General features: G+C 40.8%; 1 protein-coding gene across 1 annotated transcript in view; it reads right to left on the bottom strand.

The window, feature by feature from the left end:
• Positions 1 to 20,082, bottom strand: part of LOC145391352 (uncharacterized) — a 210,905-nt gene that overhangs the window by 48,125 nt on the left and 142,698 nt on the right. Inside the window, exons 14-15 of the mRNA XM_080265950.1 lie at positions 12,109 to 12,245; positions 3,437 to 3,679 (exon numbers count right to left, since the gene is read on the bottom strand). Coding sequence (XP_080122076.1) covers positions 3,437 to 3,679; positions 12,109 to 12,245 — 380 coding nt within the window. The remainder of the gene's footprint in view (positions 1 to 3,436; positions 3,680 to 12,108; positions 12,246 to 20,082) is intronic.

The raw sequence follows: 20,082 nt of genomic DNA, 5'->3' as shown, positions 1-20,082 counted from the left end.
CACTTAATACTGCACAATGCACCATTTGCTATGCATTTGCACTGTTATTTGGTGATAGCAATGGTCTTTCATGCCCAAAACAGAATGAAAGGCAGACAATCAGAGCAAATATAAACACTGGGCAACTATCTTGCCTCAATCAACTAACTGACTGGAGGTCCCATCTACTGTTGACTGGGGAGGCTGTGTATTTAAGGTTGACACAGTTTCCAAGTCACAAATTTATATACTGAATCTGACACACAAATAGGTATCATTTAACTTAATATCACACATTGCACTATTTGTTAAGCACTTTCAGTGTTATCTGGCAATAACAATCATGTTTCAGTGGCCTTTCATGCACAAAATGGAACAAAAGGCATATGATTACAGCAAATGTAAACACTGGGCCGCAATCTTGGCTCTGACAGCTGACTGTCGGCTTGTGGGCATCACCGCATCTGCAAACGATTCTTGGAAGTGGTTGTCGAAAATATTGTTCTAGCAAAATCATGACCAAATTTTTTATGTTATTCTGAAAAGGGGTATAACTTTTTAATAAATATTCTAGCAATTTAGCACATGACGAACAGTCCTATTGCAAAACCAGACTAAGTGTGCCACATAAACACCTCACTGAGATACCTGGAGTGACAATACAACACCAGACTCACCTTCAAGGACCCCATACAAGACATCAAGAGGCAGTGCTCCACCAGATTCAATGCACTCACAGCAACTACAGGGCCAGACTTTGGGCAACAAAAAGAAACACCCTTCTTACTCTACAAACAACACACTAGATCAGTGATGTCCTATGCCTCCCTAGTATAGGCTTCCATCCTATTAAATACCAATTACAACACCTTTCACACCATGAAGAACATGCTCTATGCATCATCACTGGCTGCACCAAAACCACTCCCAAAGCTCATTTATATTTTGAAACTAAAGTCATCCCTGTCAAAGACTACTTTGATATGAGGGGCATACAATTCTACACAGCACTCTGTTCCAGTACACTACAGAGACACAATATAACTAAGCACATAAAACAATCATCTTAGGTGCATAAAACAATCACCACAAAAACATTACCATACCCTCTACAACAATATCCCACCTCCAGACATTCCAACTCTGGCAAAGAGGAAACATCTTCACACTCACTTCATCTGCAGGGCTGATACAACACCCAGATCACAACACCATACTAAAAGGTTCCCCTCTTCCCATTGGCCCATCAGAGGTGTCCTTAAATAGAGATAATCGAGTTCGTTTAACTAGACTTAGATCATGACATAATCCAGCTCTCCTCAGCTACCAACTTAGGTTTGGGCTGGGTGGAAACACAGATGACACATACCAAACTCGTAGAATAAGCCCACACAATATAATACTCATAATGGAGCACCGAACGGTGTATGCCAAACTAAGACAGACACAGACACATAAATGGTGCAAGAAACCAATGGAACAACCCTACAGGGACAGCTGCTTACCTGAAGTCAATAGATCTGCTCAATTAAACAGGCTGGGATTAAGCAACAACACCTTCGACTTTGACCTCATCATCATCTGGACTTCCTTTCCCATCTTAGGGTAGCAACATCCAGACAGCCTGGGTTTGCCCAGTTCAATGGGCCATGTTTCCATTTACTCATCATTCAAGCCCACGGAATCCTGGCTCCATTAGATGGGGCCCCCCAAAATTTCATTATGTTTTGTAGCTTCACATATAAATATCTGATAGTCATTCCAAATGCTGCCATGTTAAAAAGGGTTGCCAAATCCCTGGTTATCTGCTTCTCTGCACAAAATTCATCCAGCCAGCTTCGTCTCTTGTCAGTAACTTGACCTCACCAACTTCCACACCTCTCTTCCTCACACTCATCCACCATATCCCTCCACCTTCTTCTAGGCCTACCTCGCCTCCTTCCTCCTTCAAATTCACTTAAATATACCTTTTTCACCACTTTACTGTCATCCATTCTCTCCACATGATCAAACCATCTCAGTTCACTCTCTTCAGTTCTGGTGTCCACCGACTTCCTCACTCCGCATCTTTCACAAATCACATTATTCTGTATCCTATCCACTCTCTAACTCCACATACATTCCTCTGCAGTCCCATCTCCAACGCTCTTACTCTTGGCTTTTCATTTTCATGTCACACTGAAGGCTCACATCAGTATGTTAAAGTTGGTACCAACACTCCTTTATGTAAGCCTCATGCAGCTGCAGCACTCAAGTCTCTGGTTTTTATCAAGGCCTTCATAGCACCAGCTACTTTCCTTCCTTGTGTCACTCTACTTTCCACTTCTTTTGCACATTTTCCTCTCTTTTCCATCATTGTACCCAGGTATTTGAACTCTCACCAATTCCAGTCTCTCTCTATTCACTGTAACATCACACTGAGGGTCACCTACTCTCACAATAACCATCACTGAACTCTTTTCTACATTTGCTCTCGAGGCATGCCACTCACAGACATCTACAAAACTCTGCACTAGTCTACCAAGCTCTTGTCCGGTATTTGCAAGTAGCACTGGATCATCGGCATACAACAAATATGAGATATTCCATCCATCACCATTCATTACCAATGCCATTCCTCTCTCTATTACTCGTGTTTTTACTTCCGTCATCGCCCCATCCACATATAAACTGAACCATGGGGACATCACACAACCTTGTCGCACGCCCACAATGATCGTGAACCAGTCACTAAGATGTCCATTTACCCTTACACATGCCTTACTACCATCATAAAAACTCTTGACAGCACCTAGCAGCTTACCATCTACACCGTACATGCACAAAACCTTCCACAATCCTTCTCTGTCTACTCCATTGTATGCTTTTCTAGATCCATAAATGCCATTAACACCTTCTAGTCCTTCTCACATGCATTCTCCACTACCTCTCTTATCGCAAATATTTGATCCACAAATCCTCTGCCACTCCTAAAGCCACCGTATTTGTCACCCACTAGGACTTCTGATCTCTCTCTTACTTTCTCTATAATACTTCTTACATAAACCTTCCCTACAACACTCAATAAACTTATGCTATGATAATTCTTGCACTCACTTTGCTCACCTTTATTACTGTACAGGGGTACAATCACTGCCTTTTCCCACTCTAATGGCAAAGTTACACTCATCCATGCCTTCTTACATGTCTCCAACAAGCCACCCTATTCTTCACCTCTGCGATTGTCACATTTCCTGGCACTGCATTCCTTCTCTGTGCACTCCCAAAACCAATCACATTAACAGCCGCTTTGCTCTCTCCATTCCCATTCATCAGACTTTCAAAATATTCTTTCCATCTGGCCCTTACTTTAACCTGAGACATATCCCTGCATGTAGAATCCAGTACTCCAAAATCCCTTGACTGATTTCATAATGTTATGTACAAGAAAGAAGTCTGTTAACTGTACATAACCTACCGCATGTGCTCGCCTTGTTCCATATGCCTCTTTATTTCTGGCTATGGTGGAGTGAAGCTTCCTTTGGATTTCCACCCTCTGACGTTCATTGTCCTGCCCAGTGCCTCCTGATGTCACTCGTGGGACTGGCGGAGATTGAAGGGCGGCCAGGAACACACCCGTTGCTGTTCCAACACCCACCAGCAACCGTTCACCCACTGTCACTCTCACACGCAGGCCAAACAATGCATTCATTCCCTTTATCTGTGAACAAAGGTTGTAAATAAATACTGTATGTGAGATCCTGCAGGTTTCTTTACTACTGTACAATATTCTCATGATTCAAACCTGCACATATTAAATTACCATCCTCAAAATCCCAGGTAGTAAAGTAAAAGAGGAGTGGTTGTACAGTATTCTGTGAACTTCAGGAAAAAGTGAATGTGATGTCTCGATAGACTAGGAATGATGGGAAGTGGAATGAAGAGAGCATGAGGGAGAGGGAAATGGGGAAAACATGAGGGAATTTGGAATGATGACTGCATGAAGGAGAAGGGAATGAGGAAAACATTACAGAGTAGGAAATGTGAGGAAAGAGATGAACTTGAGAAAGAGGATAATGAGGGAGCATGAAGGAAAGAGCAATGATGAGAGAATGAGGGAGAGTGAACCAAGAAGAATGTCAAGGAGAGGGGAATGAGAAAAACTTAAGGGAAGGCAGAATGATGATGGTATGACAAGAGGTGAACAAGCACATGGGGGAAAGGGCAATGAGGAAAGAATGACGGAGAAGAGAGGTACAAGATCTTATAAACAGCAAGGGGCTAAAACTAGAGAATTCAAATATCTTTTGAATGCATAAAAGAAAGAATTGAAGGCTAAGCCTAAAATACTTATCCTTTCCAAAGAAAATTAATTTAACAAAATGAATGCCACATTTAAAATCCATTAATTTCAATATACCTTGGAGGTAACAGACAGTGGGAATGGCAGAGTGAATAAAACTGCTTCTGAGTTGACCAGATGCAATAATAAATAACTAAGAGTACTGGTTAACTCTTCCAATAAGGTGTGTGTGTGTGTGTGTGTGTGTGTGTATTTACCTATTTGTATTTACCTATTTGTAGTATACAGGAACTGAGCAATGCTCGTGTTGTCCTGTCTCCATATCCACATTTATCAAGTCTACCTTTACACACATGAATGTTTTTCTCATGCACCACCTCTTTGTCTAAGTCGTTCCAAATATTTAAGTATTTACCTAATATACCTAATTGTGATATACACGGAATGTACTATGCTCGTGGGTTTCCGTCGCTGTTTCTCAATAAGTCGAATTTAGCTTTAAACTCGTTTAAGTTTTTAGACTGGACGATCTCTTTGTCCAGGCTATTCCATAAGTCTATACTTCTGTAAGGAAAGCTATTTTTCTTGATATCCTTCAAGCAGCTTGACTTTTTCAATTTCATTCCATGTCCTCTTGTTGCTCTCTTATCCCATACAAACAGATCTTCTTTGTCAATTTTATCTACTCCCACCATGGTCCTGAACACCGCAATCATGTCTCCCCTCTTTCTCCTTTCCTCTAACGAAGGCAAATCCAGTTTTTCCAGTCTCTCTCTGTATGACAGGTCTGTCAGACTGGGGACCATCTTGGTTGCTGTTCTTTGTATTCTCTCAATCTTGTTTATATCTTTCTTTTTGTGTGGGGACCACACTACCGCTGCATATTCTAACCTGGGGCGGATCATGGCCACTATCAATTTTTTCATCATTTCCTCATCCATATAATGAAATGCTACTCTTATGTTAGTCAAGAGCTTATAAGTCTCTCCAACTATCTTGTTAATGTGCTTTTCTGGTGACAAACTATCTTGGACCAGCACTCCCAAATCTTTCTCTTCTTTCCTTTTTGTGATTAATTCATTACCCAAAAAGTAATTCAGTGATGGTCTGGTACTTTTACCCATTTCCAATATTTTACATTTCTTTACATTAAATTTCATTTCCCACGTCCGGCTCCAATTGTGTATCCTATCCAAATCCTCCTGCAGTATTTTACAATCCTCCTCAACCTCTATCTTCCTCATGATCTTTGCATCATCAGCAAACAGACTTGCATAACTGTTCACTCCATCTACCATATCATTTACGTAAATCAGGAACATTACTGGCGCCAACACTGAGCCTTGAGGGACTCCACTTGTTACTTCCCTCCATCCAGACATCTTATCCTTTATTACTGTCCTCATTTGTCTGTCTCTCAAAAAGTCTCTCATCCATTCCAGAAGTTTCCCCTTTAGTCCTCCTATATATTCTAGTTTCCACATTAGTCTCTTATGAGGTACCTTGTCAAAGGCCTTCTCTAAGTCTAAGTACACACAATCCACCCAACCATCTCTCTCCTGTACCACATCAATCGCTCTTAAGTAAAAGCTCAACAAGTTAGAAACACATGACCTTCCACTTCTGAATCCAAACTCATGTGTGTGTGTGTGTGTGTGTGTGTGTGTGTGTGTGTGTGTGTGTGTGTGTGTGTGTGTGTGTGTGTGTGTGTGTGTGTGTCTTTTTACCTATTTGTAGTATACAGGAACTGAGCTAAGCTTGTGTTGTCCTGTCTCCATATCTACATTTATCTAGTTTACTTTTAAACACATGAATGTTTTTTGCCCGCCCCACCTCTTCACCTGTCATTCCAAATACTTATGCTTCTATTCAGGAAACTGAACCTTTTAAGATCATTAAGACATCTGCTTTTCCTCAACTTGAAGTCATGACCTCTTGTTCTTCTATCATCCAACACAAAAAGATCCTCTCTATCCACCCTTTCCAATTCTCTTACATATCTAAATATTGTGATCAAGTCACCTCTTTCCCTTCTCTCGCACAGTGTTGGTACAATCTCTCCTCGTAGGTGAGTTCATTTAAGCATGGTATCATCCTCGTTGTCATTCGTTGAACCCTTTCTAGTTTATCAATTTGCATCTTCAAATGAGGTGACCATACCACAGCCGCATACTATAGTCTTGGTCTTATCATGATCACTATCAACTCCCTCAGCATTTCCTCATCCATATAATTAAAAGCCACTCTCATGTTGGTCAGTAATCCATAAGTTCTTCCAATAATTTTGTTTATATGCTTTTCTGGTGACAAGTCATCCTGAATAATCACTCCCATGTCTTTCTCATCTTTTCTTTTAGTAATAATCTCATTGCCCATTTTATATGTCCAGTGCGGTCTTTTTTCACTCATTCCCATTCCTAATACATGACACTTCTTGGCATTAAAATCCATTTTCCAAGTCTGGCTCCAGCTGTGGAGTTTGTCCAAGTACTCTTGGAGTTTTTTACAACTATCAATACATTAAATATGTTTCATGATTTTAACATCACCTGCAAACATACTCATGTAACTATTCAAACCCTCTGGCAAATCATTTACATATATCAGAAACATTATTGGGGCTAAGACTGAGCCCTGGGGTACTCCACTAGTCTCGTTTTTCCATTAAGAAACCTTGTCTCTTATAACTATTCTCATCTGCCTTCCCATCAAATAATCTCCCATCCACTTTAATAGTTTCCCATGCACCATCCACTTTAATACTTTCCCATGCACCCCTCCAAAGGTTTTCAACTTCCACAGCAGTCTCCTATAGGGCACCCTGTCAGATGCTTTCTTCAGACCAAGATAGACACAATCCACCCATCCCTCTCTCTCTTGTATGACATCTATTACCCTACTGTAGAAACTTAATAGGTTAGTAACACATGATCTTCCTTCCCTAAAACCAAATTTTCTTGGTGTGCAGATGTCACTGATTGCACTGCACAGTTGACCCATGTGTGGTATGGTGTGGTGAGGACCTGTCCCTTCTCCCCTTTGGGGCTAAGATGCGAATGACTGTTTGAATGGATGAGTAAATGGGGAGTGTGTCGTCCTGTCTCGGCTACCTCCCTTTCCATGGGGGAAGCAGTCTAGGTATATAGATAGATAGAGAGATCACTTCATTTTCATCTAAATGCTTTATTGATCTTTTTCTAATAATTTTTTCACAGATTTTACAAACAATACTAGTAAGTGATACAGGTCTGCTACTGAAAGGATCTTCCCTATCTCCTCCCTTGAAGACTGGCACAATACTAGCTCTTTTCCAATCTTTAGGTAACTGTCCATTTTCCAGCGAGGTCTTGATGATGACATAAACAGGCCACACTAACTGGTCTGCACATTCCTTCAGGATCCATCCAGCCACACCATCTGGTCCCACTGCTTTTCTCACATCCAAACTCCTTATTACCTGTAGCACCTCATGTATGTCCCCTGTAATTTCTGCCATTCCCATTATCCTGGGTTCCATTTCAGGTTCCCTAAATTCCTCCTCCAACACACAGACTGACTGCAACTTGTTGTTCATTATTTTGCACAATTCTTCTTCTCTTTCGTAAGTTTCATCTCCATCCCTCAATCGTATTATACCATCTTTAACTTTCATTTTACCATTTATAAACCTATAAAACAGTTTTGGCTCTTTTTCAGATTCATTTACAATATCCTTTTCGTATGTCCTTTCTTCTCTCCACACCCTTACATATTCATTTCTTACCTGCTTGTACTCCTCCCAGCCCTTTCACTATACCTTCTTCTCACTTTATTCCATGCTCATTTTCTTGCCTCATGTACCATTCTACATCTGTTGTTAAACCTTTCTTTCTTCCTTTCCATAGCTGCAGAAAATTTTGGGACATATTTACTAACTCCTGTTTCATATACTTCTATCAAAAACTCATATTTCTTATCAGCATTTGTGATCGTATTCATTTTACTCCAGTCTACATTTTGGAAATAGTTCCTCACGGAAGCAAAGTCTGCCTTCCCATAATTGTATCTATTTTCTTGGTGTTTTTCACCTCTTTATCCTTCCCTTACTCCTGCCACTTCCATCTCAATAACCTGATGATCACTTTTACCAAAGGTGCATTGCAGGTTCCTCACATCATTTGGGTCCGTTGTGAATACTAAGTCGAGCCTTGATGGTTCGTTGTCACCCCTAATTCTTGTACTTTCTTTAATCAATTGGGTTAACATGTTTTCCATCACCAATTCCATTAATTTGTTTCCTCATGATTCCTCATTGTTCCCAGCATCCACACTTTCCCAATCAACTTCTCTACAGTTAAAATCTCCCATTATTATTATTCTACTTCTTTGTTCAATTAACATCTTTAGTTTAATAATGGATTCTCTTATTAACTGTTCATAATCTTCTTTTGTCCATGCCCTAGTTTTGGGAGGCATGTAAAATACTATTACATCTATTTTTTTCTCCATTACTGTCTTCTGTTTCAATTCCCAGAAGTTCAGCTATGGTACTTTCAATTTCTATATTTTTTGCGCTTAGGTCATTACGGGTTAAAATAATTATAACTCCCCCAAACTTGCTTTCTCTATCCTTCCTCCAAACATTATAATTGTTCCATCCAAATATTTTTATAACAACATCTCGGGGCAATTTAGCCTCCACCAAGCAAACAAATTCAGGTTTATTTTCATTTATATAGTCTCCAATTTCCCCTTTCTTAGATATTAACCCATCTACATTACTATACATGATACTTAGATATATTGCATTGGTTTTATCTTTACTCATTCTCTTTTTCTTATTCATATCCATCCCCCTTATTTCCTTCACTTCTAGTTCCTCACATACCACTTCCTTACTTTCATATCCATCACTCTCCAAAAAAAATGTTTTACAGTCTTCCTCTGTCCTCCTGTCATTTTTTTCCTTTACTTGTTCCTTCAAAGATTTTAAAACTTCTATTTATTCTTAATTCAAATATTTTCTTACTACAATATTTTCCATCCCTGCCTCTCTACTTAGTTGCCAGGTCACTTTCATTATATCATTTACTACACTTTCTGATGACAGCTTAACTCTCATTGGTCTTGCTTCCCCTTTCTTATATGGTCCTGTCCTCCTTACTTTTTCAATTCTTTTTCTCACTTGTCTCCTTCAGGATCGATCTTGCCCAATAATTTTTCTAACCTGATTAGAGTCTCTCTCGAGTCTCACAGATCTAACCTTTTCTTCCTCCTCCTTGTTTCCAAATATTACCACACATGTGTTCCTTTCTACAGCTTCTCTCACTATTTTCTCTTTTTTCTTCAGTATTTTCACCACATTTTCTTCCATTTTTTCTTGTTCATTTCCCTTTCTTTCTGAAGAATTTCCTTTAAGCTGACCACTTCTTCCTGTTCTTCTTCCACATGTGCCCACTGCCTTTTGCTCTTCTAACACACTACTCACCTTCTCCATTTTGTTACTGCTCTCTTCCAGTTTTCTCCTTAATTCAATATTTTTTTTTCAAATTCTCGATCTCCTGGTTCGCTGTCCCACTGGCCTGTATCAGACTCTGTATTGTGTTTTAGGTATTTTCAGGCATATTTCTTGATACTAGATCCCCCACTTTCTTTTCTAATTCACTAATTCTCATAATCAGTGTTTTAACTACTGTAGATCCATCACATTTGTTTCACCATCAAATCTTGGAAATTCAGGTCCCTTGATGTTTACATTATCGGCCATGTTTGAGGTTGGTTACAGTACTAAACAGCTGTTACTGAGATTCCAATAAACATTCACATATATTCACTGACAATAGCTCTTTACATCTTTGGTAGACTATATTAACTTAAAATACTTTAAACTTTAGACAAGACTAAAGGAGACAGGACAAACATAATTCCTGAAAACTACTTAAGATTTCCTGTGGTGGTTGAGGCAGTTGAGACACGTCTGTTCGCTCTGTCTGGTCTGCTGTGTGTGTGTGTGTGTGTGTGTGTGTGTGTGTGTGTGTGTGTGTGTGTGTGTGTGTGTGTGTGTGAGCAAGCATGCGCATGCGTGCATGCGTGGCTAGACTCATGTTGGATGCCCATCTTAATGAGGGAGCAATACAAGTACGGGACACACTCAATATAACAAACTACTTAGTACCAGAACAATGATGTTAAGGCCGACAATTCGTTAAAGCCAAACACCATGCTGTTTGATAATTTCCCAGGTGTCGTGGTTTTTACCGAACAAAGATCGTTAAATACGGAGTGTAGTTCAGTTGTACAGATGAACTCAATAACATACAGCTAGACATAAATGGCTCTTTTCCTCAGTAAATGCTCTATTTATGGCTCCTCTCATAATGCTGGTCATCCAGAGACCGATGTGGAGTTCTGTGGGATACGGAGGAGTGCGGGTGTATGCAAATGTGTGTACCTGCGTGTGTGTTGGGATGTGTTAAGGGATGCCACGCTGGTTGGTGTTTCCTGCACGTCCATTCTTTTACCGAATGAATATTCATTAAATGAACACAACGTTCGGTCAGCTCAAGGTGGTCATTAAAACGGAAATTCATTAAAAGAGGGTTCTGTATATTGAGGGTTTACTGTATAGTATTCAAATGAACATTTTCCAGAGTAGCAGCAATAGAAAAGAAAGATGCATTACTGCAGTTAAGACAAGGAGGGTGTAGGAAGTCTGTAACTGCCATTTGCTGCATGTTTCCTACATTAGTCTTTTACAAGTGCTTGTGGGTCCTTCGGGCCCCTCGCACTTGCTCCTGCGGAGGGATCTCGCGTTTATGTGCTGTTCTAGTGTAATGTTGTCACTTGGATTTTTTGCAGCTACCCAACTGATCGTGTTATCTGCAGCTTCGGGAACGGAATCCAAGTTGTCCGAACGCAAGTAAGAAATACTTTAGTTGTACCTGTGGGCAAAAAATTCTACGGAGATCCTATGCTGGGTGCCAGGAGAGTGTTTTTTGGTCAAAATGTGATTGTCATTAAATGTAGTAAAAGTTTTTCATACGTGATGGGACCAAGTTTTTTCACATCAGCGAATTTCTTACGATTTCGGTGCCAATTTTGGTGTGATTTGAATGTGTAGTTTCGGCTGCCCAAAATACACACACACACACACACACACACACACACACACACACACACACACACACACACACACACACACGGCTACTGCTATAGTATATTAGAATCCATTCGCTGCAACAGATGCACTTAGGTATTTCATCCAGGGTGGCATTAAACATATTTTGTAGTTCTGCTGAGAAAAATCCTAGTACTCAAATGTAAAAAACAAACACAACTGACCCCTCTGTTGCTACAGATGAACTCTAGATATTTTATTCAGTTTAACACCAAATGTTTCACCAAACAGAAAGCCTTGCAGTCAACAGAATAATGAAAGTCAACCCCTCCAGAACAATTAAATCCTTTTTTAGGTTATCACTGCTACCCCCAGACAATTCTATATAGACTATGAAAGGTGTCTCATACTGACACAATAAATGGAGGCTGATTTTAATCCCTTCATCGCTGATCTTTTTTAAGCTCAATAAAAATGTTTGGTATCAAAAAAAGAATAAAATAATAAAGCAGTCACTGTGGTGAAGGTGTTAATTTACTCAATAAAATGATGACTTTTGTTCAGTATTCTATTTCTTTGTCTACATGATTTTTTTTACTTGAATAAACTTTTCAAATGCAGAGTTACACATAGTCTTACTTCACTGTTCCAGTACTATAATGCTCTCTGCAGCTAAATAAAAGTGCATGGTAACAACAACAAAAACTAATGCCTCACCAGGCTGAAGGAGTTAGCTAAACACAATACTTACCTTCATTTTATTGATCAACTGTTTATGAAGCTCATACTCAAGGAAGGGGAGTGAGTCTGAGATCTCCTTGGCATTAAGTTCTCCTTTAAGATCTTTCTTGGTCCGTACAACCCGTGCCTGGATCAGACATCCAATACCTGTACCAAGAGTATATTAGAGTCTCAGAGTTAGAAGGGCAAATGAGCTAAAATTGTCATATCATACCATGTTGCTCATACAGGCTCTAACATGTTGCATGCTTCGGCGTTTGTCACCTAACGGTAGCTCTCCACGCTGCTCGATCTCTGGCAGTCTCCTTATTCAGTCCCTTACCCGAGGCCACACTCTATGACCTCGTCCCAGGTCTTTTTCAGTATGCCTCTTGAAACCCTACCCCCACTGTTAACACTTCTCACCTTCTGCACCCATCATCCTCAATCCTCTCAGCATGCCCAAACCATCTCAATCAACTCCTCATCACAGCACCAATACACTCCAGTCCCATCCTTCCTCTCAACTCTTCAATAGTAATCCTGGCCCACCCAAGCCTCACATTCAATGATGCACTACTGTACACATACATCTAATTATTGTCATTTCTGTACAGTTGAGTCTACAAATATCCTCTTCCTTTACTGCCCAGGTCTCACTACCAAACAGCATTACACTCCTAACACATGCCACATATGGAGATCCCTTAGCATGGGAGGAGAGCCCTCTCAATGTCAGGAGAGGCAACAGATCCCTGAACTTCCTCCAACCAATTTTCAAACGACTGAAGATATAGTATTTGCTCCTTACTTCAATATACCATAATAACTACCTATACACTTTGGTAAAATATGAAACAAAATGTAGTTGAAGAAATATGTATTGCCTGGCCAACTTTCCGCAACATGAAACCCAAATCCAAGTGGCTGACTGGATAGTTCTGGCTCTGAAGGCCTCAAATGAATTGGATGGGAAAAAGAAAATGAAGACCAAGAACATGGGGGATGGGGGCACACAAAAAGAAAGTACAGAAAGTACTTTTTTGCGTTCTTTTTTATACTGTATTAGGTTCAGGGTAATTTGCAGAAAAATTGTCAATTAAAACCAATGCTATTTATAATGCTAATATGCCAAAATCCCTCTAGGCTCCTGGAGGGGCACTACTGGACTAGATGATCGAGGGATATAAAATACTTTTGCAAGGAGACCTGTATAGTTAATCCTCATTATACGTAAACTTTATTGACATTTTCTAATTAAATACAAAACAAACATAAGTACAATGACCATTAAAGCCCCAGTGCTACCTATACAGCTGATCTGCTTGTTCCCCCAATTTACAGTGTCCACTGTGGTACAGACAGAGTTGTTACAATTTGGAATGCATTCCTAACTTTATTATCATTAATTCTTACTATTACTGTGGTAGATGGGGGGTGCCCATCATCCACTCATTCAATAGAGGGATGCCTTACAGTCTCTACACTGAGTGATAAGCCAAATGGTTTCCTGGGTACAGGAAACTATTTACTATGCTGGGTGGTTACCATATAACCAGGGTTTTGGTTGGGTTAAGTGTCCCCCTGATTCCTCTATCTAAAATCACTTAATCATGGCAAATGTTTCGGAGAGCCTCAGAGGGCCCAATACCTGCCCAGGGCCCCAGCCAAATGGGCAGATTCACAAGGCCATGTGGAATATGAGAGGTGTGAATGAGGACAGCAAGAGGGTAGACGTGGAGGATGTGTTCATGAGTGCGAGACATGCTGTGATGGCATTGTGTGAAACAAAGCTGAAAGGGTGTGATGTAGAGGGTGTAAAGTGTGTGAGGTTGGGCATGAATGGGCGAGGAATATGCAAGCATGGAGTTGCTTTGTTGATGAATGAAGTGTGGCAGAGTGGAATGAGAGATTACAAATGTCAGCTCAAGATGTATGTATGTCAAGTTCAAGTTTGAGAAGGTGAAAGTGGCTGTGATTGCAGTGTACGCATCGTGTGATGACAGGAGTGAGAAAGAGAAAAACAGGTTTTATGATGAGCTGGATGAAGCAGTGGGAGAAATGCCCACGAGCCACAAAGTGACTGTAATGAGAGATATGACTGGAAGAGGAGGCACTGGTCCTAAGGATGACATAATGGGTTGTAATGGAGTGCCAGGAGAAAATGATTATGGGAAGCGACTCAGAGATGTGTGTCAGGAGAGGAGGTTGTGCATTTGTAACTTGTATTTCAAACACAAATATGCACATAAATATACATGGTATAGAGGGAATGGGGATCATGTTGAAATAAGCCTGACTGATTATGTGCTCATAGAGAGGTCGATGCTGGGAACAGCTGCTGATACAAGGGCCGTGAGAGGACAATGTGGAGTTTTGTCAGATTATATGATTGTGGTATGCACGATCAAGCTCAGAGGAGTTAGGTGGATAAGGAGAGAGAGGAGCAGTCAGGAATAAAGACTAAAAGTCGAGATACTGAGGATAAAAAAAATGGCAGATGAATACAGGACCAAAGTAGGGGAGGAGTTAGAATCAGTGAATTGGAATGAAATGGATCTGGACAGTCTGTGGAATGAGTATAGGGATTGCTTAGTTGGCCATGCTAAAGCGGTGTGTGGTGTGGCAAGAGTAACTACAAAGGAGAAAGGTACAGCATGGTGGGATGAAGAGGTTAAGACAGCAGTGGAGGAAAAGAGGAAGAAATGGCTAGAGTGGTTACAGGACAGGGGTTCAGCTGAAAAAGCAACTGCATATACTGAAAGCATGAAGCATGTAGAGAGACTAGCAAAGAGGAAAAAGAAAAGGGCAAATGATGATCTAGGAAGAAAGATGAATGCAAATTACTCTGAAAATAGGAAGTTATTCAGGAAACAGGTGTGGAAATGTAGAAGTGAAAGGGGGAAAGAAATGTAAAAGTGTGAAGGATGTAAGTAGTAGATTATTAACCCATACGGATGAAGTCAGGACCAGATGAAAAGAATACTTTGAAACCCTGATGAATGGGAAAAGAGAGAAAAGCCACTGTGAACATGATTGGTTCGGAGGGGTGTGCAAAGAAGGAATGCAGTGATAACAATTGTGACACTCGCACAGGTGAAGAACGCTGTCAAACGGCTGAAAAATGGGAAAGCAGCTGGGGATGATGAGGTGTATGCAGAGATGATTAAGTGTAGTGGACTGGATGGAATGAAACACTTGATGGAGATGTGTAAGAAGGCACAGATGAGTGAAACTGTGCCTGCAGAGTGGAAAAAGGCTGTGATTGTACCCCTGTACAAAAATGAAGGTGAGCGAAGTGAGTGCAAGAATTATTGTGGCATAAGTTTATTGAGTGTTGTAGGGAAGGTATATGGAAGAATTATTATAGAGAAAGTAAGAGAGGTATCAGAAGGCCTAGTGAGTGATGAACAGGATGGCTTTAGGAGTGGCAGAGGATGTGTGGATCAAATATTTGCAGTGACACACACAGTGGCAAAGACTTGTGAGAAGGACTAGAAGGTGTTTATGACATTCATGGATCTCGGAAAAAGCATACGACAAAGTAGACAGAAATGGACTGTGGAAGGTTTCGCGCGTGTACGGTGTAGACGATAAGCTGCTAGGTGCCGTCAAGAGTTTTTATGATGGTAGTGAAGCACGTGTAAGAGTAAATGGGCATGTAAGTGAATGGTTCATGATTGGTGTGGGCATGCGACAAGGTTGTGTGATGTCCCCATGGTTGTTCAATATATATACCTGTACATATATATATATATATATATATGGATGGGGTGATGAGAGAAGTAAAAACATGAGTAATGAAGAGGGGGATGGCATTGGTAATGAATGGTTATGGATCGAATACCTCAAATTTGCTGTATACATGGGTTGTATACCAGACAAGAACTTGGTAGACTAGTGCAGAGTTTTGCTGATGTCTGTGAATGTTGTGCTTGAAAGTTAATGTAGAAATGAGTAAAGTGATGGTTATTGTGAGAGAAGGTGACTCCCAGTGTGATGTTACAGTGAATGGAGAGAGACTGGAATTGATAAGAGAGTTCAGAAACCTAAGTACAGTGATACAAAAGAGAGGAAAATGTGCAAAAGAAGTGGAAAGTAGAGTGACACAAGGAATAAAAGTAGCTGGTGCAATGAAGGCCTTGATAAGAAACAGAGGCTTGAGTGTTGCAACTGCATAAGGCTTACATGGAGTGTTGGTGCCAACTTTAACATATGGATGTGAGACTATGGTGTGGCATGAAAATGAAAAGTCAAGAGTGAGAGCAGTGGAGATGGGACCACTGAGAAATGTATGTGGAGTACAGAGTGGATAGGTTACAAAATAACATGATTTGTGAAAGATGTGAAATAAGGAAGTTGGTGGACACCAGAATCGAAAAGATTGCACTGAGATGGTTTGGTCATGTGGTCTCACATCCATATGTTAAAGTTGGCACTAACACTCCTTCATGTATGCCTTGTGCAGCTGCAACACTCAAGCCTGTGTTTCTTAACAAGGCCTTCATTGCACCAGCTACTTTTCTTCCTTGTGTCACTCTACTTTCAACTTCTTTTGCACATTTTCCTCTCTTTTCTATCACTGTACCGGAGGATTTGAACTCTGTCACCAATTCTGGTCTCTCTCTCCATTCACTGTAACATCGCACTGGAAGTCACCTTCTCTCTCAATAACCATCACTACTCTTTTCTATATTTACTCTCAAGGCACAATGCTCACAGACATCAGCAAAACTCTGCACTAGCCTACCAAGTTCTTGTCTGGTACTTGCAAGCAGTACTCTTGCATTGGGTGCAATTACTGAAGCTGTACCTTACCCTCTTCATTTTGAAAGGTTTCTCCTAGCCTCAATATAAATGTCTCAGACTTATAAGAATACTATAAAAGCTTATCACTGGAGTGAAATGATTAGGCCAATGAAAATACAACCCTCAGACAACATACTGCATTCTCATAAGGTAAAAAGACTTTCTAATATCTCTCATTTAAAGATTTATTCTTACATAATACACCTTACTGTTCCCCTTGTATGTTACAGTCTATATGTTTTTTTATCACCGACACAGACTGCATAAACACCATAAAAGGTTATATATATATCTATATATTTTTTTTTTTTCAGAAGATGAAGAGAGGAAGGAAAAACAAATCATATAAAAAGTAATCCATACCCCAGATTACTGGTGTCCTCCATTCATAAAAAATCTGTACCGTTTGGGCTTCAACTGCTGCAGGTTGAAGTTTGGGAGGAAACTATTCTGGAGACATGAATTCCAAAGAGATGGAGTTCGGAGAATGAAAGAATTTTGATAGGCAAAAGTTCTGTAAACTGGCAATGTGACAGCTGTCATGAACTACATGCACAGTACACATTACACTTCCTTTTCAAAATTTAAAAAAAGCAAAATGGAGAACAATGCCTCGGAGTCCCCAGGTTGGGGGACCATAAATGCCCCCACCATCTGCCCCTCTCCCGATGACAACTCTTTGAGCTGCCTGGATCCACTGTCTACTCACTTCTTCTTCATTACTGCAACATTCGCGGCCTTTCCTCTAACTTTCAGTCTGTCGAACACCACCTCTCCTACTCTAAACCTCACCTCCTCTTCCTTACTGAGACTCAGCTGTCTGAGGCAATTGACAGCAAACCTTTTTCTGTATCCTCCTACTTTCTCTAAACTCATTTCAAAGCTAAAGGTGGATGTTGCGTATATGTACGCAATGACCTATCATGCTCTCATGTTCCTGAACTTGATTCTTCTGAATTCTCTACTCTCTGGCTTCGGCTTTCCTGCCATTCTCTGACTAAATATATCTGCGCTGTTCACTTATCTCCTAATTCTACTGACTATCAAAAATTCTTTGACTAACTTATTTCTATGATGGAACACATTCTATCCATTTCTCCTTTCTCTGAAATCTCCATTCTAGATTTCAATGTTCACCACCACCTCTGGCTCTCCTCTCCTTTCACTGATCCACCTGGTAAACAAGGCTACATCTTTTCTATCCTTAGTGACCTAGAGCAGCTTGTACAGCACCCTACCCGTATCCCTGACCGCTGTGGAGGGAGCTCCAACATACTTGAGCTCTTCCTTACAACTAATCCTTCTGCTTACACTGTTAATCTTTTCTCTCCGTTGGGCTCCTCCGATCATAACCTTGTTACTTTAACCTGTCCTATCTCTCCAGTACGGCCTGCGGACCCTCCAAAGAAACGTCGTCTGTGGCACCTTGGAGCTGCAGATTGGGAGGCCCTCAGGCAGTACTTCTTTGATTTTCCTTGGAATAATTATTGCTTCCATGGCCAGGAACCATCTGTGTGTGCCTTGCGCATTACGGAGGTTATTCTCTTGGGCATGGAAACATACATTCCTTTCTCATATCCTTTGACTAATGCAAGAAAGCCTTGGTTTAATCACACTTGTTCTAATGCTGTCCACAACAAGGAGTGGGCCTATAAAAGGTAACGGAGCCAACCCACCCCTGAATCACATCTTTTCTATGTTTCTGCCCAGATTCGTGCTAAGTCTGTTCTTCGCTCTGCTAAAAATAATTTCATCCGTACTAAATGCTCCCAACTCTCCAACTCGAATTCTTCCCGTACCTTCTGGCACCTTGCCAAAAACCTTTCTAACAACTTTACCTCATCATCCTTCCCTCCTCTTTTCTACTCTGATGGCTCTGTAGCTATTTTTTCTACTGATAAAGCAGATCTCTTTGCTCAGACTTTCTCCTCCAATTCCACCTTAGACGATTCCAGTGCTGTTCCTCCCTCACTTCCCGCCTCTGACTTCCTCATGGCTGACATTAAAATTTCTTCAGTCTCCTGGTCATCCTCCTTTCAGGACTTTGGCGAAAGCTTTGACACGGCACTTGACATCTAAAAGGCTTTCGATTGAGTCTAGCATAAATCTTTAATTTCCAAACTGCCCTCTTACGGTTTCTATCCTTCTATCTGTGCCTTCATCTATAGCTTCCTTTCTGGTCATTCTATACCTGCTGTTGTAGACTGCTATCGTTCTTCTAGATCTATCAACAGTGGTGTTCTTCAGGGCTCTGTCCTATCACTAACTCTCTTCCTTTTATTCATCAATGATCTTCTAAGCTGTTCATCTAATCCTATCCACTCGTACGCTGATGATTCCACTCTTCACCTTTCCATTCGGTTCCCATAACGTCCATCTCAGCAGTTACTTCAACAACCAAGGGATGAGGCTATGGCACACCTAATGTCTGACTTGGCTCGTATTTCTGACTGGGATAAAAATAATCTTGTTGTTTTTAATGCATCAATGACTCAGTTATTACACCTATCAACTCGTCAAAATCTTCCACAGGAGTACCCACTAATGTTTAATAATATCCAGCTCAATCCTGCATCATCCTTGAACATGCTTGGGGTTTCATTCACACGGGACTTATCTTGGAAAGATCATATTGCATCTCTTGTAAAATCTGCTTCCAACTGATTAGGTGTGCTAAGCCAATTCTGTGCCTTCTTTATCCCTGCACAGCTGCTGATTTTATACACAGGTTTTATTCGCCCCTGTTTAGAGTACAACTCTCATGTGTGGGGTGGCTCCCCACATACAGCTTTTCTCAACAGGGTGGAGTCAAAGGCTATTCGTCTCATCAACTCTCCTCCTCTTCCTGGCTCCCTTCAACTTCTGTCTCTTCGCCGCACTGTTGCATCTTTATCTCTTTTCTATCGCTGCTTCAATGGTCACTGCTCTTCTGAACTGTCTGCTTGCATCCCTCCACCTCTAAGGCAGGCGTATAGCACTCGTCTAGCAACAAACTCTCATCCCCTTGCTGTCCAACTTTATAATGTATGAGTTAACCGTTACTCCCAGTCCTTCATTTATGCAACAGGTCAACTCCGGAACTGTCTTCCTCTGTCTGTATTTCCTATTTCCTATGATCTCCAGTCTTTCAAACACAGTGTGTCCAAGCATCTCGAAATGAATGGATCTTGAATTTGTCTCTCTTTTGTATTGCTTT

Source organism: Coenobita brevimanus, chromosome 18 (genome assembly GCF_032717465.1).
Source record: "Coenobita brevimanus isolate Jiangsu-jjx chromosome 18, ASM3271746v2, whole genome shotgun sequence".
NCBI classification, from domain to species: Eukaryota; Metazoa; Arthropoda; class Malacostraca; order Decapoda; family Coenobitidae; genus Coenobita; species Coenobita brevimanus.
Note: the sequence above shows the minus strand (reverse complement) of the source record. Positions and strands in the feature narration are given on the sequence as shown.